General features: G+C 41.6%; 1 protein-coding gene across 1 annotated transcript in view; it reads left to right on the top strand.

The window, feature by feature from the left end:
- The first annotated feature begins 80 nt into the window (after window positions 1-80).
- tmem8b (transmembrane protein 8B) overlaps window positions 81-19,973 on the top strand; it is a 30,657-nt gene continuing 10,764 nt past the window's right edge. Inside the window, exons 1-8 of the mRNA XM_028415039.1 lie at window positions 81-779; window positions 5,943-6,132; window positions 6,599-6,806; window positions 10,065-10,198; window positions 10,713-10,981; window positions 13,542-13,924; window positions 19,234-19,330; window positions 19,417-19,540. Of these exons, the coding sequence (XP_028270840.1) occupies window positions 6,050-6,132; window positions 6,599-6,806; window positions 10,065-10,198; window positions 10,713-10,981; window positions 13,542-13,924; window positions 19,234-19,330; window positions 19,417-19,540 (1,298 nt within the window). The 5' untranslated portion in view covers window positions 81-779; window positions 5,943-6,049. The remainder of the gene's footprint in view (window positions 780-5,942; window positions 6,133-6,598; window positions 6,807-10,064; window positions 10,199-10,712; window positions 10,982-13,541; window positions 13,925-19,233; window positions 19,331-19,416; window positions 19,541-19,973) is intronic.

Genomic DNA, 19,973 nt, shown 5'->3' with positions numbered 1-19,973 from the left:
TTGTGCCTTTTGTATTCACAATTGTGCAAATATTGTGTTATAGCAGGCACAAATAGAGTGCGGTCTTATATCTCGTGCTGCAGGCAGAGCGTGCTGTGTACCAAAGAAGAGACGCTTCTTAACTTTACCAGCTGGCCACCCTCTCGTTCCTTCTAACCCACTTTTCCATTTTGTCATTTTATCTCTTTAAGTGAACGTGTTACACACAGTTGGCATGCTCACATATTGGTATAGACTGTCTTCACTCTGGCAACAAGTTGCAGTTTTGAGGAGGACTTTGTGAGGCTGGGGATTTGAATGTTTGTATGCAGCCAAATGTCTGACTGGAAGCTCTCCATGCTCCTCTGTGTATGGCTGTGGGGCTGCTGCAGCACACTGAGGCCATGGAGAGCCTCACCTTAGGGAGAGCAGAAATAACTCTGGCCATGATATGCATGGAGGATGCATGTGTGCCACCCACCCACACATACACACACACATCCGTCCTCCACCAACTCCTACCAACAGTTTTAAAAGCTGGTTATACCTTCATCTTCTCCCACCAGCTGCCACTGTGGGAGGCATTACCAAACACTTTTAAACTTTAGATTTTTATAAAAGTAAGCACAAATTTCCACTAATAGTCCTTTCTAGTTCACGTTCATTTCATGATTTAACAGTTTATGATTTCATTCTGTACCTTGTCCGTCCTGATCCGACCTTTTTCGCTGACTTTGACTGCTCTTAATTGCAGCAATAATCACTCACTGGGTGGCTTCCAGGTCTCCTGTTCCAGAAGGGTGAGTTTATGCTTTTGTCTGGCCAGAATATCTGGCAAGCATTCCATCTCTTGTCAAGTGTTTGGCCTTTGAGGATCACAGCTTTCCCTGCAACAGCACACACTGGATTTCAGAGGCAGTCGAGATGTTTCTCCAGACACTCTCATTAACGTGTGTAGACAGTGTCTAAATTAAATAGAAGCTGAAATCATTAAAACAGATGCACCTAAAAAACAAGCAGCAGTGATTTTTATATATTCAGTTAGAAACCTCGATTCATATATTATATAAGTGTCTATTAACGTGCTTTTATAGCAAAGAAGAATGATGCCTGACACAACACTGAGCTGAATATTACAGTACATAAAAGACAAGGTCAGCTATATTGTGTGGCATTATGTGGATACAGTGAAAAAATCTTTTCACCTATAGCACTGGTTATCTTCTTTTCATTTGAGTGCAGCACCACAGTCCACAGTGTAGCTTGGCTAATCCTTTATTTTTGGTTACTGTATCTTCTCTGTTCTGGGTAAAAGGCAAAGCAAACTGCGTCTTCTTGTGTATTTTGTTGTCGTGCTGCTGATACTATGCTCTGTAACCCCTGACACTCCTGTGGAAGAGGTGAAGTGGAAACTGAATTCCTCTGTTTTAAATCTATAACAAATTATCCCATTGTTATAAACCATGCAAACATTACTGTTTAACAGAGCAAACCTTGCACACTGACGTCTTAGTGACGTATCAGCCAAGTTGCATTTTGAAAGTCAAGTCAGATATTTAGCCTCATTTGCATTCTTAACCTCTCATTTGATCTAACAATTCAGTTTAACGATTCATGATTTATGACCAATAAATTGTACAGGACCTCATTCAGTCACTGACAGATCAGCCTGACTCATGTTGAAGTCAGACCACAGCTGAGAAATACAAGTTTGAGGAAAACGGTTTATTATTGGACACAAAAGCAAAATCTTTAAATGTCATCAGCAGAAACCTGTCATCACATCATATAAGGTGATAGTAAGGTGATGAAAATCCTCCATTCTTCCCCCAACTTTCTGTCCCGGAGAGGAGGCTGCAGCCTCCCGGGAGCCAGCTGCAGCCTCTGTGCATCCACCGGTCGTCCCCCTGTGCGCGGTGGCCCGCACACCGAAAGTGACGAGCCTTGTGCTGCAATCTACGTGTGCACCGTCCTTGGACTGACAGGGCCGGAGGTCCAATGAGATAAGTCGACATATTGAGGTTGTCAAATCAAAAGCAAGAGAGGAGGAGCCGTCCCGTCGTCGTCTGAATTACGTCATGCACAAACAGCTGGTCGTTGGCAAATATCTGAAAAAATGTAGACCAGCACAGCGGCTGAGAACTGCACCCGGGCTGCAGCCCCCATCACCAAATATCCTGCTTTTAACGATGTGGCTGCGGGAGCGTGCGGGCTCAGGATGCAGCCCTCCGAGGCTTCTCCTGCTTCTTTGCGCCTCTCTGTGCGCTGTTGGAGGTGAGTGCTTCCCCCTCAGTGTGCGCTGCTTTGATTCACGGAGCGCTGTTCCTTTTGTCGGGGTGCTGAAATCCTCCCAGAAGAAGCAGTAGCGGCGGCGGCGGCTCCTCCGTATCCCGTCCCTGTCTCCTTTAAACATCCAGAACTGTCTCAGCTTCTAACAAACCGCTTTTCATTAACATGGGTTGGCTTCAGTTACGTGACGCATGGGAAAGGTTACTGCTAATTATGGCACGCAAACGCACTGACAGATGCTCCTGTAAGGTTGTAGGCTATGATACTGAGGGCTGTATGTGCCCAAAGGGAAGCAGCACCAGGCTGTCACCCTATGTCGCCTGGGGTTGTTTGTGGTTGTTTGCTTTTGTTGGAGGTGGCACAAAAATGAGTCCTGTTTAAAGTTTGAAATCTACCTACATTTAAGTTAATAATGTGGTGATTTTTGAAGTTAAACCTTTATTTGATATTTTTTAAAATGTTAAAATGAGACTTAAAAACAGTGTAATGTCACCTTTCTCTCCTTGTGAGTGTCTTTGGTTGAGCAATAAGACATCTTCACTGCTGTAAGTGACAGAAACAGAAACCTCAGTGCTGAATGGTGGCACAACAATGAATCCATACCTGGAGCACACACTGTACTGTCTGTCTGTGGTGACTGAGACCGAACCTCCGGGGTCTGTGCGTGTGTGGATGCTGCAGACTTGTTGCTGTTTTTGCTGGAAATCTTAATTTACCACCTTCCTCCTACTATGTGTGAATCCTCAGAAAAATAATCGATCAATATCTTATCAGTCAATAGACTCTGAGTGCTTGGGTGTCGACATCTGTGAAAGGTGGAAGTGGAAGGTCCGTCCTGATCTTTGTTGTTGTGTCTTTGAGCTGTCCGTGCCTGCCTGGTGTTTGAGGAGGAGGAGGAGGAGGATGAAGCAGGAGGTCTGTGTATGTTTATCCACATATGGGATGTGATTACATATGTCTGTGATAAATTCAATGAAGAATTTAGACAGGCTGCTTTTTACATCTGCTCCTCCAAAAAAAAAATGTAAAGTTTAAAGATGAGCCAGCTAAGGATAACTCTCATGTTGAAATGACAAAAAGCAGGATTATGTCTATATTAAGCCTCTCACAGAGTAAAAAACAGTGATAGGGAGGTGCTCATTGAGGAGATTACTGAATTCAGAAGCATGCTGTAAGAAAGCCTGTAAGCACTCGGCTGCCTTTATCTTCAAATGAAACGTCTTTATTTCGCTGGCAAACAAACAAAGGAGCGTGTTTAGATATTCTGGCATGTTTACACCTTCACATCGGTGTGTGTGTGTGTGTGGCTGCTGGATGCGTTGCCTCTGCACGTATGGGTAGTTTGAAAATAGATACAGCGGGTTATTATTCTGCTTTCTTTGATCCATATTCACCTGTATACAAATCAAGATTGTGACGTGAAATCTGGCGGGCACAAGGTTTTATCAGCTGCCAAAAAAAAAAATGTAGGCCAGCCTTATTTCCGAATGACTTACAAACCATTCATATAATTATGTTATTTACACAGCTGCATGCAAGCATGGATGGAGAGGAAGAACTGTAAATAACACTGATGATGTACTGCATGTTGTTTGTGTTAAATCCATGATAAAGCCGGTGGTGTGTGCACCGCTTGCGACCACTTATTCCACAAGAATGTACAATCAGGTTCATTTAGAAATTGAAGGATTGTCTTTCAGGATTTCTTTTAAATACCAGTGCAGACAATTCAGCATATAATCAGCTATCGTCAATATAACTGGAAAGACACTACTGTCTAAGCACAAAACACAGTGACTTATTAAAGACTCCTACAGTGTCACTGCTAAACTCATCCTTTTAAATTGTAGCCCTTCAGTGTATGACCTCCGTCTTCATAATCCACACGATGAAAGAGGTGAAAAAGAACCTTAATGTAAAGGAGGCTCACAAATAAGCAGTCCGGTGGATGGCTATAGGAGAGTAACATAAAGGCCGGGAGCTTTGTTTGGGATTAGGCTTTAGCTTTTGACAGTGAGAGTGCTTCATTCTTCTCTGTGTCTGCTTCCTTATTCTGCGTCTCTTTAGTATTCAGGGTTGCTTCCATAGGTGAGAGCCAGCGTGAGCCTGGAAACCTGGTAAAAGTGTATGTGTGGTGGTGGAAAGAAGAAGAGAAGAGACATTTTTCTCATGTTACACAAACGCATTTGAAAACACTGCACATTTAAGAGTGTCTCAGCGTAAAGGGTCACTTAGTTGCAGCGACAAACGTGCAGCAAATGACAGCATCCGTGCAGTGAGCCTGTCTGATATCTGACATAAATTGGGCTGGTGGTGGTCGGCTATACTGCTTCAGACATGCAGGTTTTTCACTGCGTCTACACACAGCACTGTGAGATCTTAATATCTTTGTACAAACTGCAGATGAGACACATTTTTTTCCCTACAAAGACGGCACAAAGGGTGAATGATGTCGCCAAGTACAGATGGTGGAAATGGTTGACAAACAAGAAGTGAATTCTCTCATTCTCTCCCCCGGTGATACATCAAGGTGCCTCCACCTTGTTCTCATAAAAATCTGCTTCCTCCTTCCTCATCTGCTCCTGTTTATGTTTATAATAACACTTATCTAAGCAATGCTTTATATGTTCTAGTATAGCAATTAACCGACTCGCACTCAGTTGCCACCACGATTTCACCCACCCACTGTGCGCTTGACGCCAGCCCGGCTCATGTAGGTAATGTGGCAGATTACACCTGCCACTTGTTCTGCTGCTTTTATATGCAGAGGCTTTGGTGGATGTAATCCAAGGATTTGACATTATGCAGGATGCGAGTGAGCCTGCATACATACATGCATCTCCCAAGGCTGCTTTAAATTGTGCTAAAGTCTGTGATCACATATTTAGTTGATCTACACACAGTTGATCAGTGCTGGGTTCAAGGAGACGCTTGTCATTATGGAGTTAAGACAGAGAGAGATGCCTTATGCTCTGTTTACAGGAATGATAATACTGACAAATTGGAAAGTGTTTGTTCTCTGTAGGTAAAAGTCTGTAGGCTCATCAGACTCAAATCTGGGTGTCTGATGTGATGACGTGATGATCGCTCTTTGCATTTACCCCATGAAACATGGTGCAGACAATCAGAGCATGAATTCTGTGGACTTTTAATCCGCCGTTTGAATTGTGCCAAAAAATGGCACATTCAAGGTGTGTCAGTATATAAACTACATGTGTAGGTTGTTTTTGCCACAAAAACTGTGTCGTCACAACCAAAGCCTGGTGGAGCTGAGCCAGAACCTCTTTCACATCACTTTAGAGCTCCGAAGATGGTCGGCCATATTGTGAAATATTCCGAAGGTCACAGCCGTGTTGCTTTTGAAGACTTGCAGTTTACTGCTCTTTCACTCTACAGTAAATGGTGCAACCTGCAACCTTTTTCCACTTTTAAAACTCAACCATGTGAGATTTTTTCCAAAATAAGGATCCACAGGTGCTTGATGTTGTCTCGCCATCTTAGCGTAGCATGTCAACATGACTCTGTATTGTAGCATGGTATCATCTTTATCACTCTGTATTGCCTAAGCAGGTTAACTATGCATTGCTGTGCTATACTGCTGATGAGGAGCAGAACTTTTGTTTTGAAAGTGCAGTCCTCACATTCTTCCTCTCCTCTGGTTCTGTCCCCCACAGATTGCCTTTTTGTGACTGAATACTTCACCCGCACGCCTCGCAAGCTGATTGCTTTCAACTCCTTCGCCAGTGTGGAACTGTTCCACTTCAATGTGCCTGACGACACCATGATGGCCGTATGGAACCTCATCACCTTCAAGGAGCAAGGCGGCACGTTTGGAGACACATGCCCAAACCGCAATGTGACTGTGTAAGACAAGTTTGCCTTCGTCTTGTTCCCTTGTTTGCTGAAGTCGCCTTCATCTGTAGGGGAAAAGTAATGAATCATAGCAGGCATCTTATGAGCTTCACCTCTGGGGAAAAAGGTTATAACAGCCTCGGCAGTATGGAAGCATTAACTGCATTAAGCTTTTAATAATGTCCGTCTATTTTTATCATATTGGTAAGCAGTGTTACTGTGAGAGCTGTTTTTTTCAGGTGAGTGTTCTGTGTAGGTGTGATTGACATGATGAACGTGGTTGTTCCATTCAAATATGTAGAGCTGCTTATTAGTGTTCTGAATTTGAATTATTCATATTTTAAACAGAAGAGGCCATCTGTGCTCATGCTGTCACCTCCTCCTATAGATGAATTTTTATATTTTGGCAGATGTCCGTGTTGTTTGTGAAAATATTCAGCTTAACAGGGATTGAATTGTGGGCTTTGTGTTGTAATAGGTACTTCAGGTCTGGGGCTCCTCCAGTAATCAACCCCCTGTACACCCGCTTCCCTCGGGATACAGTCGTCCCAGGGTCCTTTGCGGTGACTCTGACCTGGACTCTTCCAAACCGTACAACAGGAGCGTTCAACGTGACCAGCCCTCTCCCCGGAGACTGGTTCCTGGCTGCACATTTACCCAAGGATGAAGGCAAGATCTCAGTCAAGGTGAGTCTGAATGTTTACCACAAATTGCTACAACACACAAATGACAAAAAAATCTATCTGAATATTCAGCTAGCTATCTTTATAGCCTCTGGCTAAGGATCCAAAACTCTGCTCATCCAGCATCAGCTGTGAGGAGCGACAGAGAGAAGCAGGAATCACTGTTGTGTTACACATGATGCAGTGGTGGTCAAAAGGCAGCTTACTTATGTGAAAATGTCATGTAACATAACATTAATGTAATCTACTTCCAAATTGTATTTTCATGGTTGCTTAACTTCCCTTTATAGTAGGAAAAAAATAATGTAAATGACTGGGATTAGTATTCCAGCTCGTGCTGCAGAGCCCAAAGAGGCAGAACAGTGTCAGAGAGTTTTTCTTCATCTCATCATGTTCTCCTATTTGGCTGCATAAACACCTGCTGATTTCCATTTCAAGCAATTTATTTGTCACTGGCATGGCGTTCAGATGTGCTTCCTTTGTGGTTTCCAGTGGCTGGCAAAAGTGCACCTGGAATACACAACAATCAAAAATATCATCAAAAGTTGCCATCAACATCCAGCGTACAAAAGAATTGGTTTGATTTACGGGGGCAGTGGGAATAGAAGCCACCGTGGCTAAACTGTGTCCAGCTTTCAGTGACACATTGTATAGATGGAAATCACATAGATTTTCTGCTTTTTGAAGCAATTTTCTAGCAACCAAGGTGTTTTCATTTCAGAAAGAGGACATGAAGGGAGGCAATGCAAGCAGAATGGGCGCTGTGCTTCATAGTTAAATACAGAACTTGGCACACAGCATGTGTGGTGGGATTCAGCAACTGAAAACAAAGATATGGTGAAAATGCTGCTTTTTTGTTGATGTTTGTTTTGTTTAACCTCCTGAAGTGTTCATTTTTGCAATTAAATGTTTCTCTCTACATGGCAAGATTCTTATTTTGGCAAACCCATAGTGATTAAACTTGTATACCTGCTTAGAATACCACATTTTTACATTGGGGTTGTCATTATATTTTTTATTTTTAAGACAAAATCGAGCTGTTTAGGAAGGAAAGGAACCATTAAAGGATTTATTTGAGTGACAGCCATGCAAATACATTGCTTGTTCAGTGCTGTTATGTAACTGTACATTAACCTATGTTACTGTACTCTTATTGTTTCTTTGACTAAGGCACACATATTGTCAGACATTTGAGAAGTAGCATCGGAGACAGTCTAACTATAAAAAACAAACACAATTTGCTCTCAGCAGCTCAGTTTCTGGATGGTCACCGCTGGCCATAACATCTTGCAATGCTAATGCAGGTCTCTTCGCTACAATCATCTGTCCTCTCACTAACTACTGCAAATTGTGTCATTGCCAGCCGGTAACATGAGTTAAATATTTTCAGTCCTTAAAAACATCATTTGTGTGCATATGTCAGGCAAGATCTTCATATGTTCACGGGGGCTAGGGACCACCGCAGTGGCTGCAGAAAATGAATGGATTTCCTTGTAAAATGTGTTTAATATAACCATGGATAAAAACCTATCGAGTAAAAACAAAACAGCTCACGGTGTCAGGGGGACTCAAAACTAGACTCCTGAGTGATAGTCCACCATGTTGCATATACCCCTACCATCCCTAACTTGCCTCTTAGGCTCTACTCTAAATTTTGCTGTCCAATGTTTAGATGACAAATAAACATGATTGAGTAACTTCAGCTCATAATGTTGTGATGTCACTAGTTCCTAAATGAACAGATTTAAAGCCCAAAGACACAGAGAACATTAAACATTTATTAGCTTAGGTCAGAAATTAGCAAAGTGACTGTATGAGCTGGAGTAGTAAAAAAATCATGAAATATTTGTGCTTCTAGGCATTTGTTGGCACAACAAGGGATGCTGCTTAGTTATGAGCTGAAGTAGGATGGTGATAAAAGCAAGAGTTGTGTGTTCAGTTCAGTGAAAGGGGGTAAATCATTTAGAATTCTTGTGGGTTAACTGATTTGATTAACTAAATAAAATGGCCTTTATTTCACTCGTTTCATTTCCCTCACTTGTCCATTACTTGAAATATCTTACTGTTTTATGATGGTAATTAAAATCTGGATTTGACATAGTGTTTTTCCAGTTTTATATTAGCCTTATATTAAACTCTGGGTATTGGCCAGACAGTTGCTGTCTACTGATGTATAACTCTCAAATTCAATTAATATATTCAATTTATATGTGTTTTATTCAAACACACTTTATCTTATAAAGTACTGTCAATTCAATACAGCAACAATACAACACCACAGAGCCCAGTAAAGCCAAACATCAGCTCTCAAAATTTGCATTTATTACAGCACTGTTGCAATGGATTGCTTTAGATTGCTCAGGTATAACTAATAAACTGTAAGCTCATGCTATACCCCAGAGCTGACCCTAAAATTGCATACTCTCAGTGGGTAATTCTGACTGAAGAAGCTAAAATAATGTAATTAGTCAGGGTTTCATTGGGGACTTTTAGTGCTTTATGGCTTTAATGGAGTTTTAGAGGCTTTAACATCTTGCCAAGTCTGAATTCTGGGAAAAATAAATGCCTCTCTGTATCTATTTTGGTGTGAAGATGGTCAAATTTAAAGCTACTGAACACCATCACAAGCTGTTTGCACTTACAGCGTCAAACAGAACCGACCTCCAAAAAAGCCATATTGGTCAAGCCTTAATTAAAACACAGCTTGTTCTACAGGACGCATGTGCAGATCCAGCTGACAGGCTGTAATAAATCAAAGGGTCACCGTGGCTGGTCCTGGACTAATGACACGCCACAGTAATTGTAGCTCCAGAAGGAGGAGTTAGTGATCAGTTGACAGGAATGAAGGACCTAATTTGGCATTCACACCTGTCCCTCAGAATCAGATGCTAAAGGTTTTGTTTTTTCCTTCTGCAAAGAAATGTTCATGGCAGATCATGTGTAAGAAATAATGCACGGTCCTCTGGCTCTAAGTCATCCAGTCTGATCGGCTCATCACACAAAGTAATGCACATGAAGCATTAATGGTTCAGAACTACACAAGTGAAATAGTGGGTGCTTGTTTTCGCTGTGTGGCAGGGAGCAGGAGGACAGAGTGATATTAATCCAGGAGGCTGACAGGCTTAATGCACACAGTCCATTAGGAATTTTCAGCCAGTCTGAATGATATCTCATCTCCTCCTTACCAGCTTTTAAGAAATATTGGTGAGTTAACCACAAAAAAAAAATGGCATCTAAACCTTTGCTGTGTTATCTTTGCAGGGTCTGTCAGAGGAATGCCAGTATCTGTTCCAGCCTCAGCTCATAGTTCAGAGGCTGGTGGGGATTTCTGTGCTTTATCCTGGATACTTCATTGACCAGATGATCCCAGTCCACAACAGATCTGCACTTTACAAGTAAGCCTCGTAACGAAAAAACAAAAATGAGGACGGGTTTGCTTTGGAGCTATATGCGCCATGAGAAAAATGCACTTTACTAACCTGCACATTCCTCATCTGCCTCTTAAGTTATGATTTTCCTGCAGTCTCCTCTCAGAGCTTATCTTTCATTTCAAAATGAAAAAAAAACACATTGTCAGTGTTTGCTTATAGTTTGCACACCCTCATCAACTCACATTTCCCCTGCTTTGAGTCCTGCAAGCAGAGAAATGTTTTTTTTTCAAGGTTTACACTCATTTTTTTTTCTATGGCAGTGCTGCATAAAAAGAATATTTTCAACCCGAATAAAAATATTTTCACTTTACAACAAAAAGAAGCATGAATTCAAATGAATCATCCTGCTTAAGAACAGCAATGTATTACTGTCAAAATGATATAATTGAATTTATGACATCTAAGACACGCAATTCTCTGCTGGGCCTGTCTGTGTTTCAGTCTCTAAAATGTGTGTTTTCTCTGTGTGCCTGTGCAGAGTGTTCATCCCCAATTATATATCAAAGGTGAAGGTGCAGCTGGTAAACTGCAGCACCAGGAACAAGAGTAGCGACAGTTGTCCCGTGGTGCTGAAGATAAGAGCGCGGGCGCCGCCGGTGCATAACTCAAGTGCCCTCGACTGCAGGGAATGGAACCCTTGTGAATTACTCACTGCTGTACCTGCCTGGGAGCAGTGGTACTACATCCTGGTGGAGAGATATCTGAGTAACTCCGACGTCTACTTCCGCATCGGGGTGCAGATCACAGGTGAGGGTTTTTAAAATGTAATTGATCTGTAAGTGATTTTTTTTTTTCTTCCTTTGTTCTGAAGAAAAAAATTAACTCTATCTGTCCAAGAGCTGTAAGGTCAGCTTTCAGACACCAATGCTAAAATGTAGGGCTGTAACGATTATTCGAGTAATATTCAAGGGCAAAATGCATCGACAACTAATTTAGTATTTGATAACTTTTAGTTAGCGACATAAGAATGGTTGCTTGTGGCGTAGCAGGATGATTAGCCCAGAGGCCCTGGGTTCAAAACCAGGGCCGGCCGGTCGCGGGCTGAAGGTATGACAAAGCAGCGGGGCAACGTAGGCGCCCACCAGCGAAGTAGCTGTTAGCTGTTATCTGCAGCCGTATTTATGGGAAAACTGTGATATTTACATGTAATCAGATTACTTGAATAATCTCAAAAATAATCAGCGAGTACTTGAGTAACAAAATACTAATTTGTTGCAGCCCTACTAAAATGGGTAACATTGGGAATTATCTCTCAGATTCAGGCTTCACCCGTATTTGTGTAAATCCTCTCACTACCAAAAGGGGGAGACAAACATTCTGTGTTGTAGCTTTAAACAAAAGCTGAAAAACAAATAGAATTTACTTTATTATGCGATGTTGAACTAAATACTGATAAACTGAGAACACTATAACCCTCCTCATCTCTGAGTCTTTGAATAATAATATTATAAATAGTAACACGTTTACATATCACATCAAAAGCAGGAAAAAAATAAAAATTAATAATTCATCCTTGTGTTTTAGTCACTCTGTTCACTGCTCAAATGCCTAATCAACATTAGTGAAGAGTCTTGTATATTTATTATCACCATTTTCATTGTGAAAAGGTGAAAATAACAGATTTATTCCTGTAAGGTTTGCTCATTCTTTTAGGTGCTGACTGTTTTGTAAATGAGACTATTTTGCCAATTAAACCAAATTATTTGATGATTTATTAGAGGTAATGTGCTGGATTTCTTTTTGTCTCATTATTTTTCAAAGGAAACGTGATGGTGTTTATTGCCCCACTCTGCGAGCTCTTTGCTTCCAGCATTTTTCATTATTTTTCTTCCTGCTGCTTCGGAAGTGTAATTTATAAGGATGCTGGGGTGGTCTCTATAAATCTGAGAACTCATAAATTAGGCCAAACAAAAGCTCAAAGTAGATCTCTGCAGCATATCATAGCTAGTCAGAGCATGAAGGATTGTGCCTTTCAATTTGCACAGGTGCTCATGAGGAAAAAATGAATCTATCTTACTATATAGGTGTCCTTCTCATATCAAAGCAAAAATCTCCAGCTCTGTGTCTTTTAAAGCATAGCCAAGATGCTCGCAGATAAGTGGGACAGAAATTGATTTTTCTGGACATGTGTTTTGATGGGAGGCTGGGCACAGTTGGACCATCAAGAGGCTTGTTGAAGAAAAGGCTGGAGCCCCAAACTGAGGTGATTCACTCGGGATTGCTAAGAGGCCAGTGATACCACGCTTAAGTGCTACATGCTGTTTCTGGGCTGTGGCGAGTCGAGATATTCTTTATGCTCACTCGGCGGGGATGGCTCACAAATCTGTGGGAAGTCCACTACCATGTAGAGATCCCCTCCCTCTGTTCCACACTGTACAGTGCACTTTGTCACCATGGCAACGCAGACACTAATTATTCACACTCTGTCTCTTCTGCCTGCCTGCCAGGCAGATCTTACTTGACCTTTTGTGGATTTAAATTGAACAACACCTCAGGTTCAGGGTGAAGACCATCTGGAGTCCTCACCTTCTCATGCCTTCTTGCTCCCACTGGTTATTGTTGCTAGGAGCTGTTTCTGAAATATGTGCTCCTGTGTGAATTCAGACCAATTTACAGGCATGCTACATCGAATGTGGTTTCAGTTAGCACATGTTATTGTCATTTATAGATCAATTGTACTACAGGTGTCTTGCCTTTTATAGATGATTGGACATTGATGAAGATGCTAAGAACAAAAAGAAGCCGTTTCCTCAGCCGTTCCTTCCCACCCACACTTGTGTTAAAGATACATGCGCTATATATAGGTCGTAACCGATTATACAGATTATTTTAACCAAAGTTACTTTTGTCTGCGGTACATTTCAGTATTTTTAGGAGAGCTTCAGCTGCCTGAACAGACATCAAAATACTTCAAACCCTTTCAGAGACAACCATATGCAAACAAGACTGAGCTGGAAAAGCCTTTGAAATCCTTTTCCCTTTGGGGATTGGCAGTTTTTGATAATACTTTGCCAGTTGCTGTATCAATGACCATTTTGCAGGGAGTTGCTTTGTGTTGAGTGAAAGCGTACAGTTTGCAATTACAGTGAAGCTTTGTTTCATTAAAAAGCAGCGTACACCACTGAACCTTGCTGTATACAGTACACCATGGACGCCAGCCAAAGGGGATCATCAATCATTTGCATAAGACGTGGTTGCTTAGCATGTAAAAAAAAAAAAAACATGCTGTTATTAGCAGTGTGAAGATTTTCTGGTCATGGTTCATTTTTAAAACCATTTGCTTCTGTTGTTGAATTTCTCTGAACAGATTGTTCCAAGCCCAGTTTATCGAAAGACCAAGCCCAGCCAGGCTCGTCCATGAACATGCCTCAGTCCTTTGGAACAGCGATGGGCTTCTCCCTGTCTGAGACTCTGTTAATGGCCGCCCTGCCCAGCCTGTCCCCGAACAACAGTCACCTGCGCACCTCGGAAGACAGCATCATTTACCTCGCCCCCACTGCAGACACAAATAAATGCTGGCCCATCCGCCCGACCCTGCGCAACGAGCTGGACACCTTCTCCGTGCACTTCTATGTCTTCTTTGGTCCAAATATTTCCATTCCACCTGACAGGGCCGCTGTGTTCGCCATCAACCTGATGCCTGTTTTGGACAGTGGAGGAGTCCTCAACATGGAGATCAAACTCAACACGGTGAGTCACACAGATTATCTGATTATTAGGAATATTTTAGAAGCTTCTACATTCACCTTGCTGTCCATGATGTTGTGATGTTACACAGGGCTCCCCCTTCTCATGCTTTGTAAGTTTGTAATCAGGAAAGTAAATATGCAACAGTTAGTGAAGAGGAAATCCCCTGCTAGCAAGAGTGAATAATTGTGCTCACAAAGTGTCTGGCTGCACTAGCCTGCTAAATATGGATGCACGTATGGTTGTAGACTTTGCTGCGGGAGCTGAAAAAGTTCACAATGAAGCAAGCGCCAGTATTTGGGCTTGCGACATATGTCTCTAATTAATGGACAAAATACAAAACTTGGCCAAGTAGGATTGGATTTGTCTGCGTTGATCTGTCCTTCAGAAAATAATGTCAGTAGGAATGCACCTGCAGGTCTGCGGGGAACCACAAAGTGGAGAGCTACAGGCCTGGCAGATGGACTTTTAAACATTTTACTCCTAATAGAATGCAAGCCAGCCATCCAGGCAGCCAGTGTTGAGGTAACTAGAGGATGAAGCATAAAAGCTCTAACAGATATCTTTGATTGTTTAGTTCAAAGGAATATTCTGACATTTTGGGAAACATTCCCTTTTTAACTGTCTTCCCGGGAGTTGTATTGATATCAGTTTCATCTCTCTGCATTGAGAAAAGATACCAGCCGAGGACATTTTTAGCCTAGAGTCCTGCTGGTCCGACACAAAAGGCAGAAGCAGGAGGAATCTGCAAATCTTCACAGAAGGAAGAAAAAAAAATATACGCCCTTCCAGCAACTTTCAGTGCAAGATGTAACAGACAAAAAGATTAATCTGGAAATTAATATAGGATTAAAATATGCATGAGTTGCAGCCTTACATGTAGAAATGGCAGATTTGAAGCCTCCATGCTGTTTGTCCCTGCTTTGTGATAAGCAGGGCTAAACACATCCTTCATCTCTTCTCAACACACCAAGATGAAATTGATAATCGATCGTCTCATCTAACCCCCAGTCGGAACGCAAACAGCCTTATTTCCCAACATGTCGGGGGAGAACACTGATAGTGGACTTTTAAGGAAATGAAAATAATTGACTGTAATTAATTTAACGGTTTATTGATTGGCTGTTAGGTTGATGTGGCCGCTGTCAGCTCACACAATAATTGCCCTTTTCTACCTCTGTGTGTGTGTGTGTGTGTGTGTGTGTGCTTCATCCTACAGTTTGTACATCACTGTGTTATCTGTGCAACAGCAATCAGTGTTTCCAGGCCGACCCTGACCCCCCTTGACATTGTATAGTGTAGTCATAAGTGCATGCATGCTTGTTTGATTTTAACTCAGACGCAGATGTCACAGGGACAGTGCACTGTGATGAAACCTGGTTGGCGTGATTGTTGCACGAGCTGCCTGATGTATTCTTCAGAGGGACTGTCATACTATATTATTCTATAGACAGATTTCTCCCCCCTCGGCGATGATCTGTCACTTGCTTGTCACAGGCACAGAATCCAGTCAGCCGCTGCCAGTGGGGGACTCGGGCAGATTTGCAGGGCTTTAGCAGACAATAGCTGGAGCTGCTTGTCTGCCTTGCATCACTCTCGGTGCAGGAGTGTGAAGGGAATGCATATGGCTTTTTATTTCCACTGATACCTCAGCTGGCAGTGCATCGATTTAATCGCTTTAGAGCCATCATTCAAAGTTGTGTAGAAAAAAAGAAATTGTAAGCACTGTAATGAGCGTTAGCGGTTCAGAGACCGTATCAGTGTAAGACGCTTTGAGAGCTCAAATGTCACTTGAAATCACACAAAAAAATAAAGCAATACGTACATATTTTATGATGAAAGACCTGCATGTCATATATAATAGCGATGTATTAATTCAGGGGCTGCATTCATCACAGGATGTGAATCAGGCCTTTGCAGGTCCAACACAAATCCAACTATATCCCAGCATAGGTTGTGTCACATATAGCAGCCACCAAATGTCTCAGCTATGTCTACACATCCCAGTGACTAAACAAGGAGTAATCCTGACAATGGCTGTGTAACTCCAGTTTTCATTATCAACCAGGAGATGTGTGCAAATAAAATATACATACACAAGCAGATAAAAAATTAAACATAATAATATTATTTTAGTGTTCATTAGTTTGATTGCCGTTGCTAGGCAATCAAGCTATTGTTCATCACCCTCTGTCTTCTTCTTCTTTTTTATTCTTCCATATGTTTTTGGCGCAGTGATACATTGACCGATTTCAGCCATTCAACTATCAAAATGTTCATCTCACAGAGGACATTTTGGGTCAACTTAAAGTTTTTTCAAATATTAAGCAATTTCGGTGTCATCAATAGATGCTGCTCTATCAAACCTGTATTCAGAATTTCTAATTCCGAATCTTTTCCGCACGCCAGGTGCAGCATTCAAACTTGCATTTTCTTCAGGAAATGCCCTTTTCTAGTTCACTATTAATCTGAATTGCAGTTGTTTGTGAAAACTGTGGACAGATTCATAATTTATTGATCCAAATTATAACCCAACATGGAGTTTGTTTTAATTAGTTTATCCACTGGGATGTGTAGCTATAGTACATATGCCAGCTCCATCCATGTACTTGCATTGTTTCCTGCCTGGCACATGTCATCAAACATAACTCCTGGGAAATTTAGCAAAAGCAAAAAGCCACAGAAATAAACTGGCACTCTTCAAAAGTCGAACACTGATGTGTTGTAGTGCTGCTTCAGATGAGATGGTTTCCAGCCAGTAACCTTGAGCCTTACTTTGTTGGTATAGGACTGATTGAAGCACAGCACTGCCACTCACATTCATCAATCATAGCTAACAGCTGCATAGCACATTAGAAATATAAATCACAATATTAAATGTGAGCATTATAGCAAAAGTGCTGTACACGTAAAGGCGATAAATAATAACAGCCTATGCAAATGTATCATTCAAATTCCAGACATGAACTTTAAATGGGGCTCAAAGCTGAACAACATGAACATTAATTAACAACAGTTCACGCACTGTCCTGACAACTGAAGGCATCTTCAGAAGTGATTGAAAAGCTTTGGCTCTGGATGATACAGATGCAGGGTGCTGAGGCACAGGCAGCATCCCGTTTGGAAGGAAATGATGTGAGATAGACCTGGAAGACAGATCGAGCCCTGACAACTATCAGTAAATTCATCTCCTTGCAGATAAGCAGAGTGGTCTCGAAAACAAAGGCTTTCCGGGTCTCTACAGCACACAGATTGTTTCCGATGACAGATTAGAGAAGGATCAAACGTATCATATAATAATCGTCTCTATCTTGAGATGATCATGCTTCCTTAATGTCATGTGTTTTCCAGGGGAACCAGGATGTTTACGGGCAAATAATGAAAAAGGATCATTTGTCAGAGAAATGATCCTATATTGGGGCATTAGGAGTGAGGCGATGTATCACACAGTGATTGTGAAAGATGCCTCTCCTTTGACATTCACTAACATTGACAATAAACACAGTGCAATGTGCTGGCCATGCCAGCTGAAATGCATGTTAAACCCACGTTCGGTTAAGAGGCAGAAACTTCATAGTTACATATAGTTTGGTTTCAAGTGTAACAAGTTGAAGTCCCATAGAGTCACAAAATACACAACCTCACACCAGTCCCAGCACCAGCTTGGATCACAGGCTGGGGTTTGGATAATGACACCATACTGGCATTTGTTAGTTTATATGCAAAGGCACACAACTGAATCCTCACTAAGTCTCTGCAAATTATTTATTGTCTGATGGCACAGAGCATCCAGATTCATTTAGTGTAAACAATTTCAAAACGGCAGCATTTCTGCATCAACTGTTGTTCAATGTGTGACAGGAATGAGCAGCAAAAAAAAATAAAATCAGTTAAAACGAGATAAACGTCATTGAGATTAAGTTCTAGTGAGTTTTCTTTCACACGGTACCGAGATTTACTATCAAATCAAAAAGATGATGAGATTTTAAATACACTGCAGGCTTTTGTCCTCAATGTGTGCACACAGAAAGAGGCCATTTTTGTAATTGAGAGGAAAAAAACGTACAGCTGTTTCATTTAAAGTAGACTTTTTTGGTCATTTTAATGCAAAAAAGTCAAATTACTCCAAAGTAAGATGCATTGTATTGTCTTACAAGACAAAAACAAGGCCTACTGTATATCTTTTTCTATCCCTTATTCTTATATTTGTATGAAAAAATGTGTTTTATGTTCATATTGATGGAAAAAAGTTATGCTTTTAACATGTTTATGCTGCTAAATGGACAGAAAAAAAATCATCTCTACTCTCAGATTTACCAACTAGACACCCTGGATCTGTCTCTAGTGGCTTGCTGACCCCTTTTCCTCCCCTGAGTTTGAACCTGTTCAGTACTCCACACTTGAATGTCTTTTACTTAATCCTTCCTCTTCAAACTGAGGACTAGAGACGAACGGAGGGGAGGAGGCGAGAAGGGATCTGAAAATGCCAGTGGGCGTGATTTAGTCTTACTACCAAGAGAGTGCAGGCCAGATGGTGAGTTTAGGAAGCCTGAAATCTCAGCACCTGGCGAAGTGTTTGTTAGTCATTGCATTAATCAACAACTTTGCCAACTCCCTGCATATACATTATGCTCATTTTGTGCCAAGGGGCTGATAGAAATCTTATTTATTCAAGCAAAAAAAAAACAAAAAAATTGCCTGAAGTTATCCCAACCATCAAATGTATTTCCCCGTGGATGCAAAGCAAATTCACATAATGTGCTGAGTCTTCTTCAGTAAAGTTTGTTTTTCTCATATAGAAGGACATCTACTGGTTTTGCTCACTCTCTGTTTGACAACTAAGGAGGAAGAAAGTGAAAACTGTTGATTTTGGTGCTTGAGTGCACACCGGCGTTTCACACGAGCCCAAACCGTTTGTAACGCTGTTGTTCTTTTGCCAACGTTGGACTTTAGCGGACCCCGTTCACCTCTCTGCAGACTGAGCCAATTTGTATAAGCATATGCAGCTCCCAACGCTTGAATAATTCCCTTGGATTTTTTTTTTATACATGAGCATGTTAATTTATAATTGATGCTTTAAGGAGATAAACTGCCAACGTCTTAATTTAGATGCCTCAGGCAGACAGAGGCAGAGCGATCTGACTTGATTTGTTAGTTTTAAAAAGTTTAAAGTTTACTCATCTCGTGGCTGAGGGGAAATGAGACCCGAGCTAATCATGAGGGGTGTTTGCTCACCAGTCCCACGGCAGCAGATGGTCGATGGTTGGACAGGAGAATGATGCTTATCCTTGTGTGTGTGTTTCTTCTTGCAGTCGACTCTGAAAGGAGCAAATCTCACCGTGTTCGCCTGTCTGAACCACGGGATGCCTCTGTTTTTACGGGAAAACTCGTCCCTGAAATGTGAATCAGGTACGTGTGTTGTGATTCTCGAATCAGTGCTCCGGTGTTGACTGTTAATAATGTTGTTGTTGTCTTCTGTTTTTTTTTTGCTTCAGAATCAGCGGCTGGGTTTTTTCTTTCTGTGAACGCCTCGGTAAATATCACCAAACTGAGGATTCCCTACCCACAAACAGGCACCTGGTACCTCAGTCTGCGCTCTCTGTGTGGCACAGAACATGGGTGAGACAAGCAACATGGCCTCACTGGCACTAACTGCACATTATACATGAATAGAAACTGCTGGCAAAAAATACAAAACATGGGAGTGGTCAAATTTTCCAAATGACCTTAACTTACATATCCCTCCTGAGGTCAAAAAAGTGCCTGTGAAATCTCCTCCTGGCAGGTGATTGGATAACGCATCTGTCAATCACAGTTTATCAAGAATAACTCTAACCAATCAGATTACTTAAGGTACATAACGACCCCCCCCCCATAGAACTCTGTGCACCAGCCACTTTACCGTGAACTCTCTTGCACCTTAGTCAGCTCATACCAGCCTCATCGTAGGTACATTTTTTTTTACAATTTACAGTTATATGTTTATTCTTAAGTTGTTAGTTATATGTTATATGTTGTGGAGTTGAGAGTAACGCAATTTCGATTCTCTGTA

The sequence above is a fragment of the Parambassis ranga genome, chromosome 9, assembly GCF_900634625.1.
Source record: "Parambassis ranga chromosome 9, fParRan2.1, whole genome shotgun sequence".
Lineage (NCBI taxonomy): Eukaryota > Metazoa > Chordata > Actinopteri > Ambassidae > Parambassis > Parambassis ranga.
This window is presented reverse-complemented; position numbering and strand designations above follow the sequence as displayed.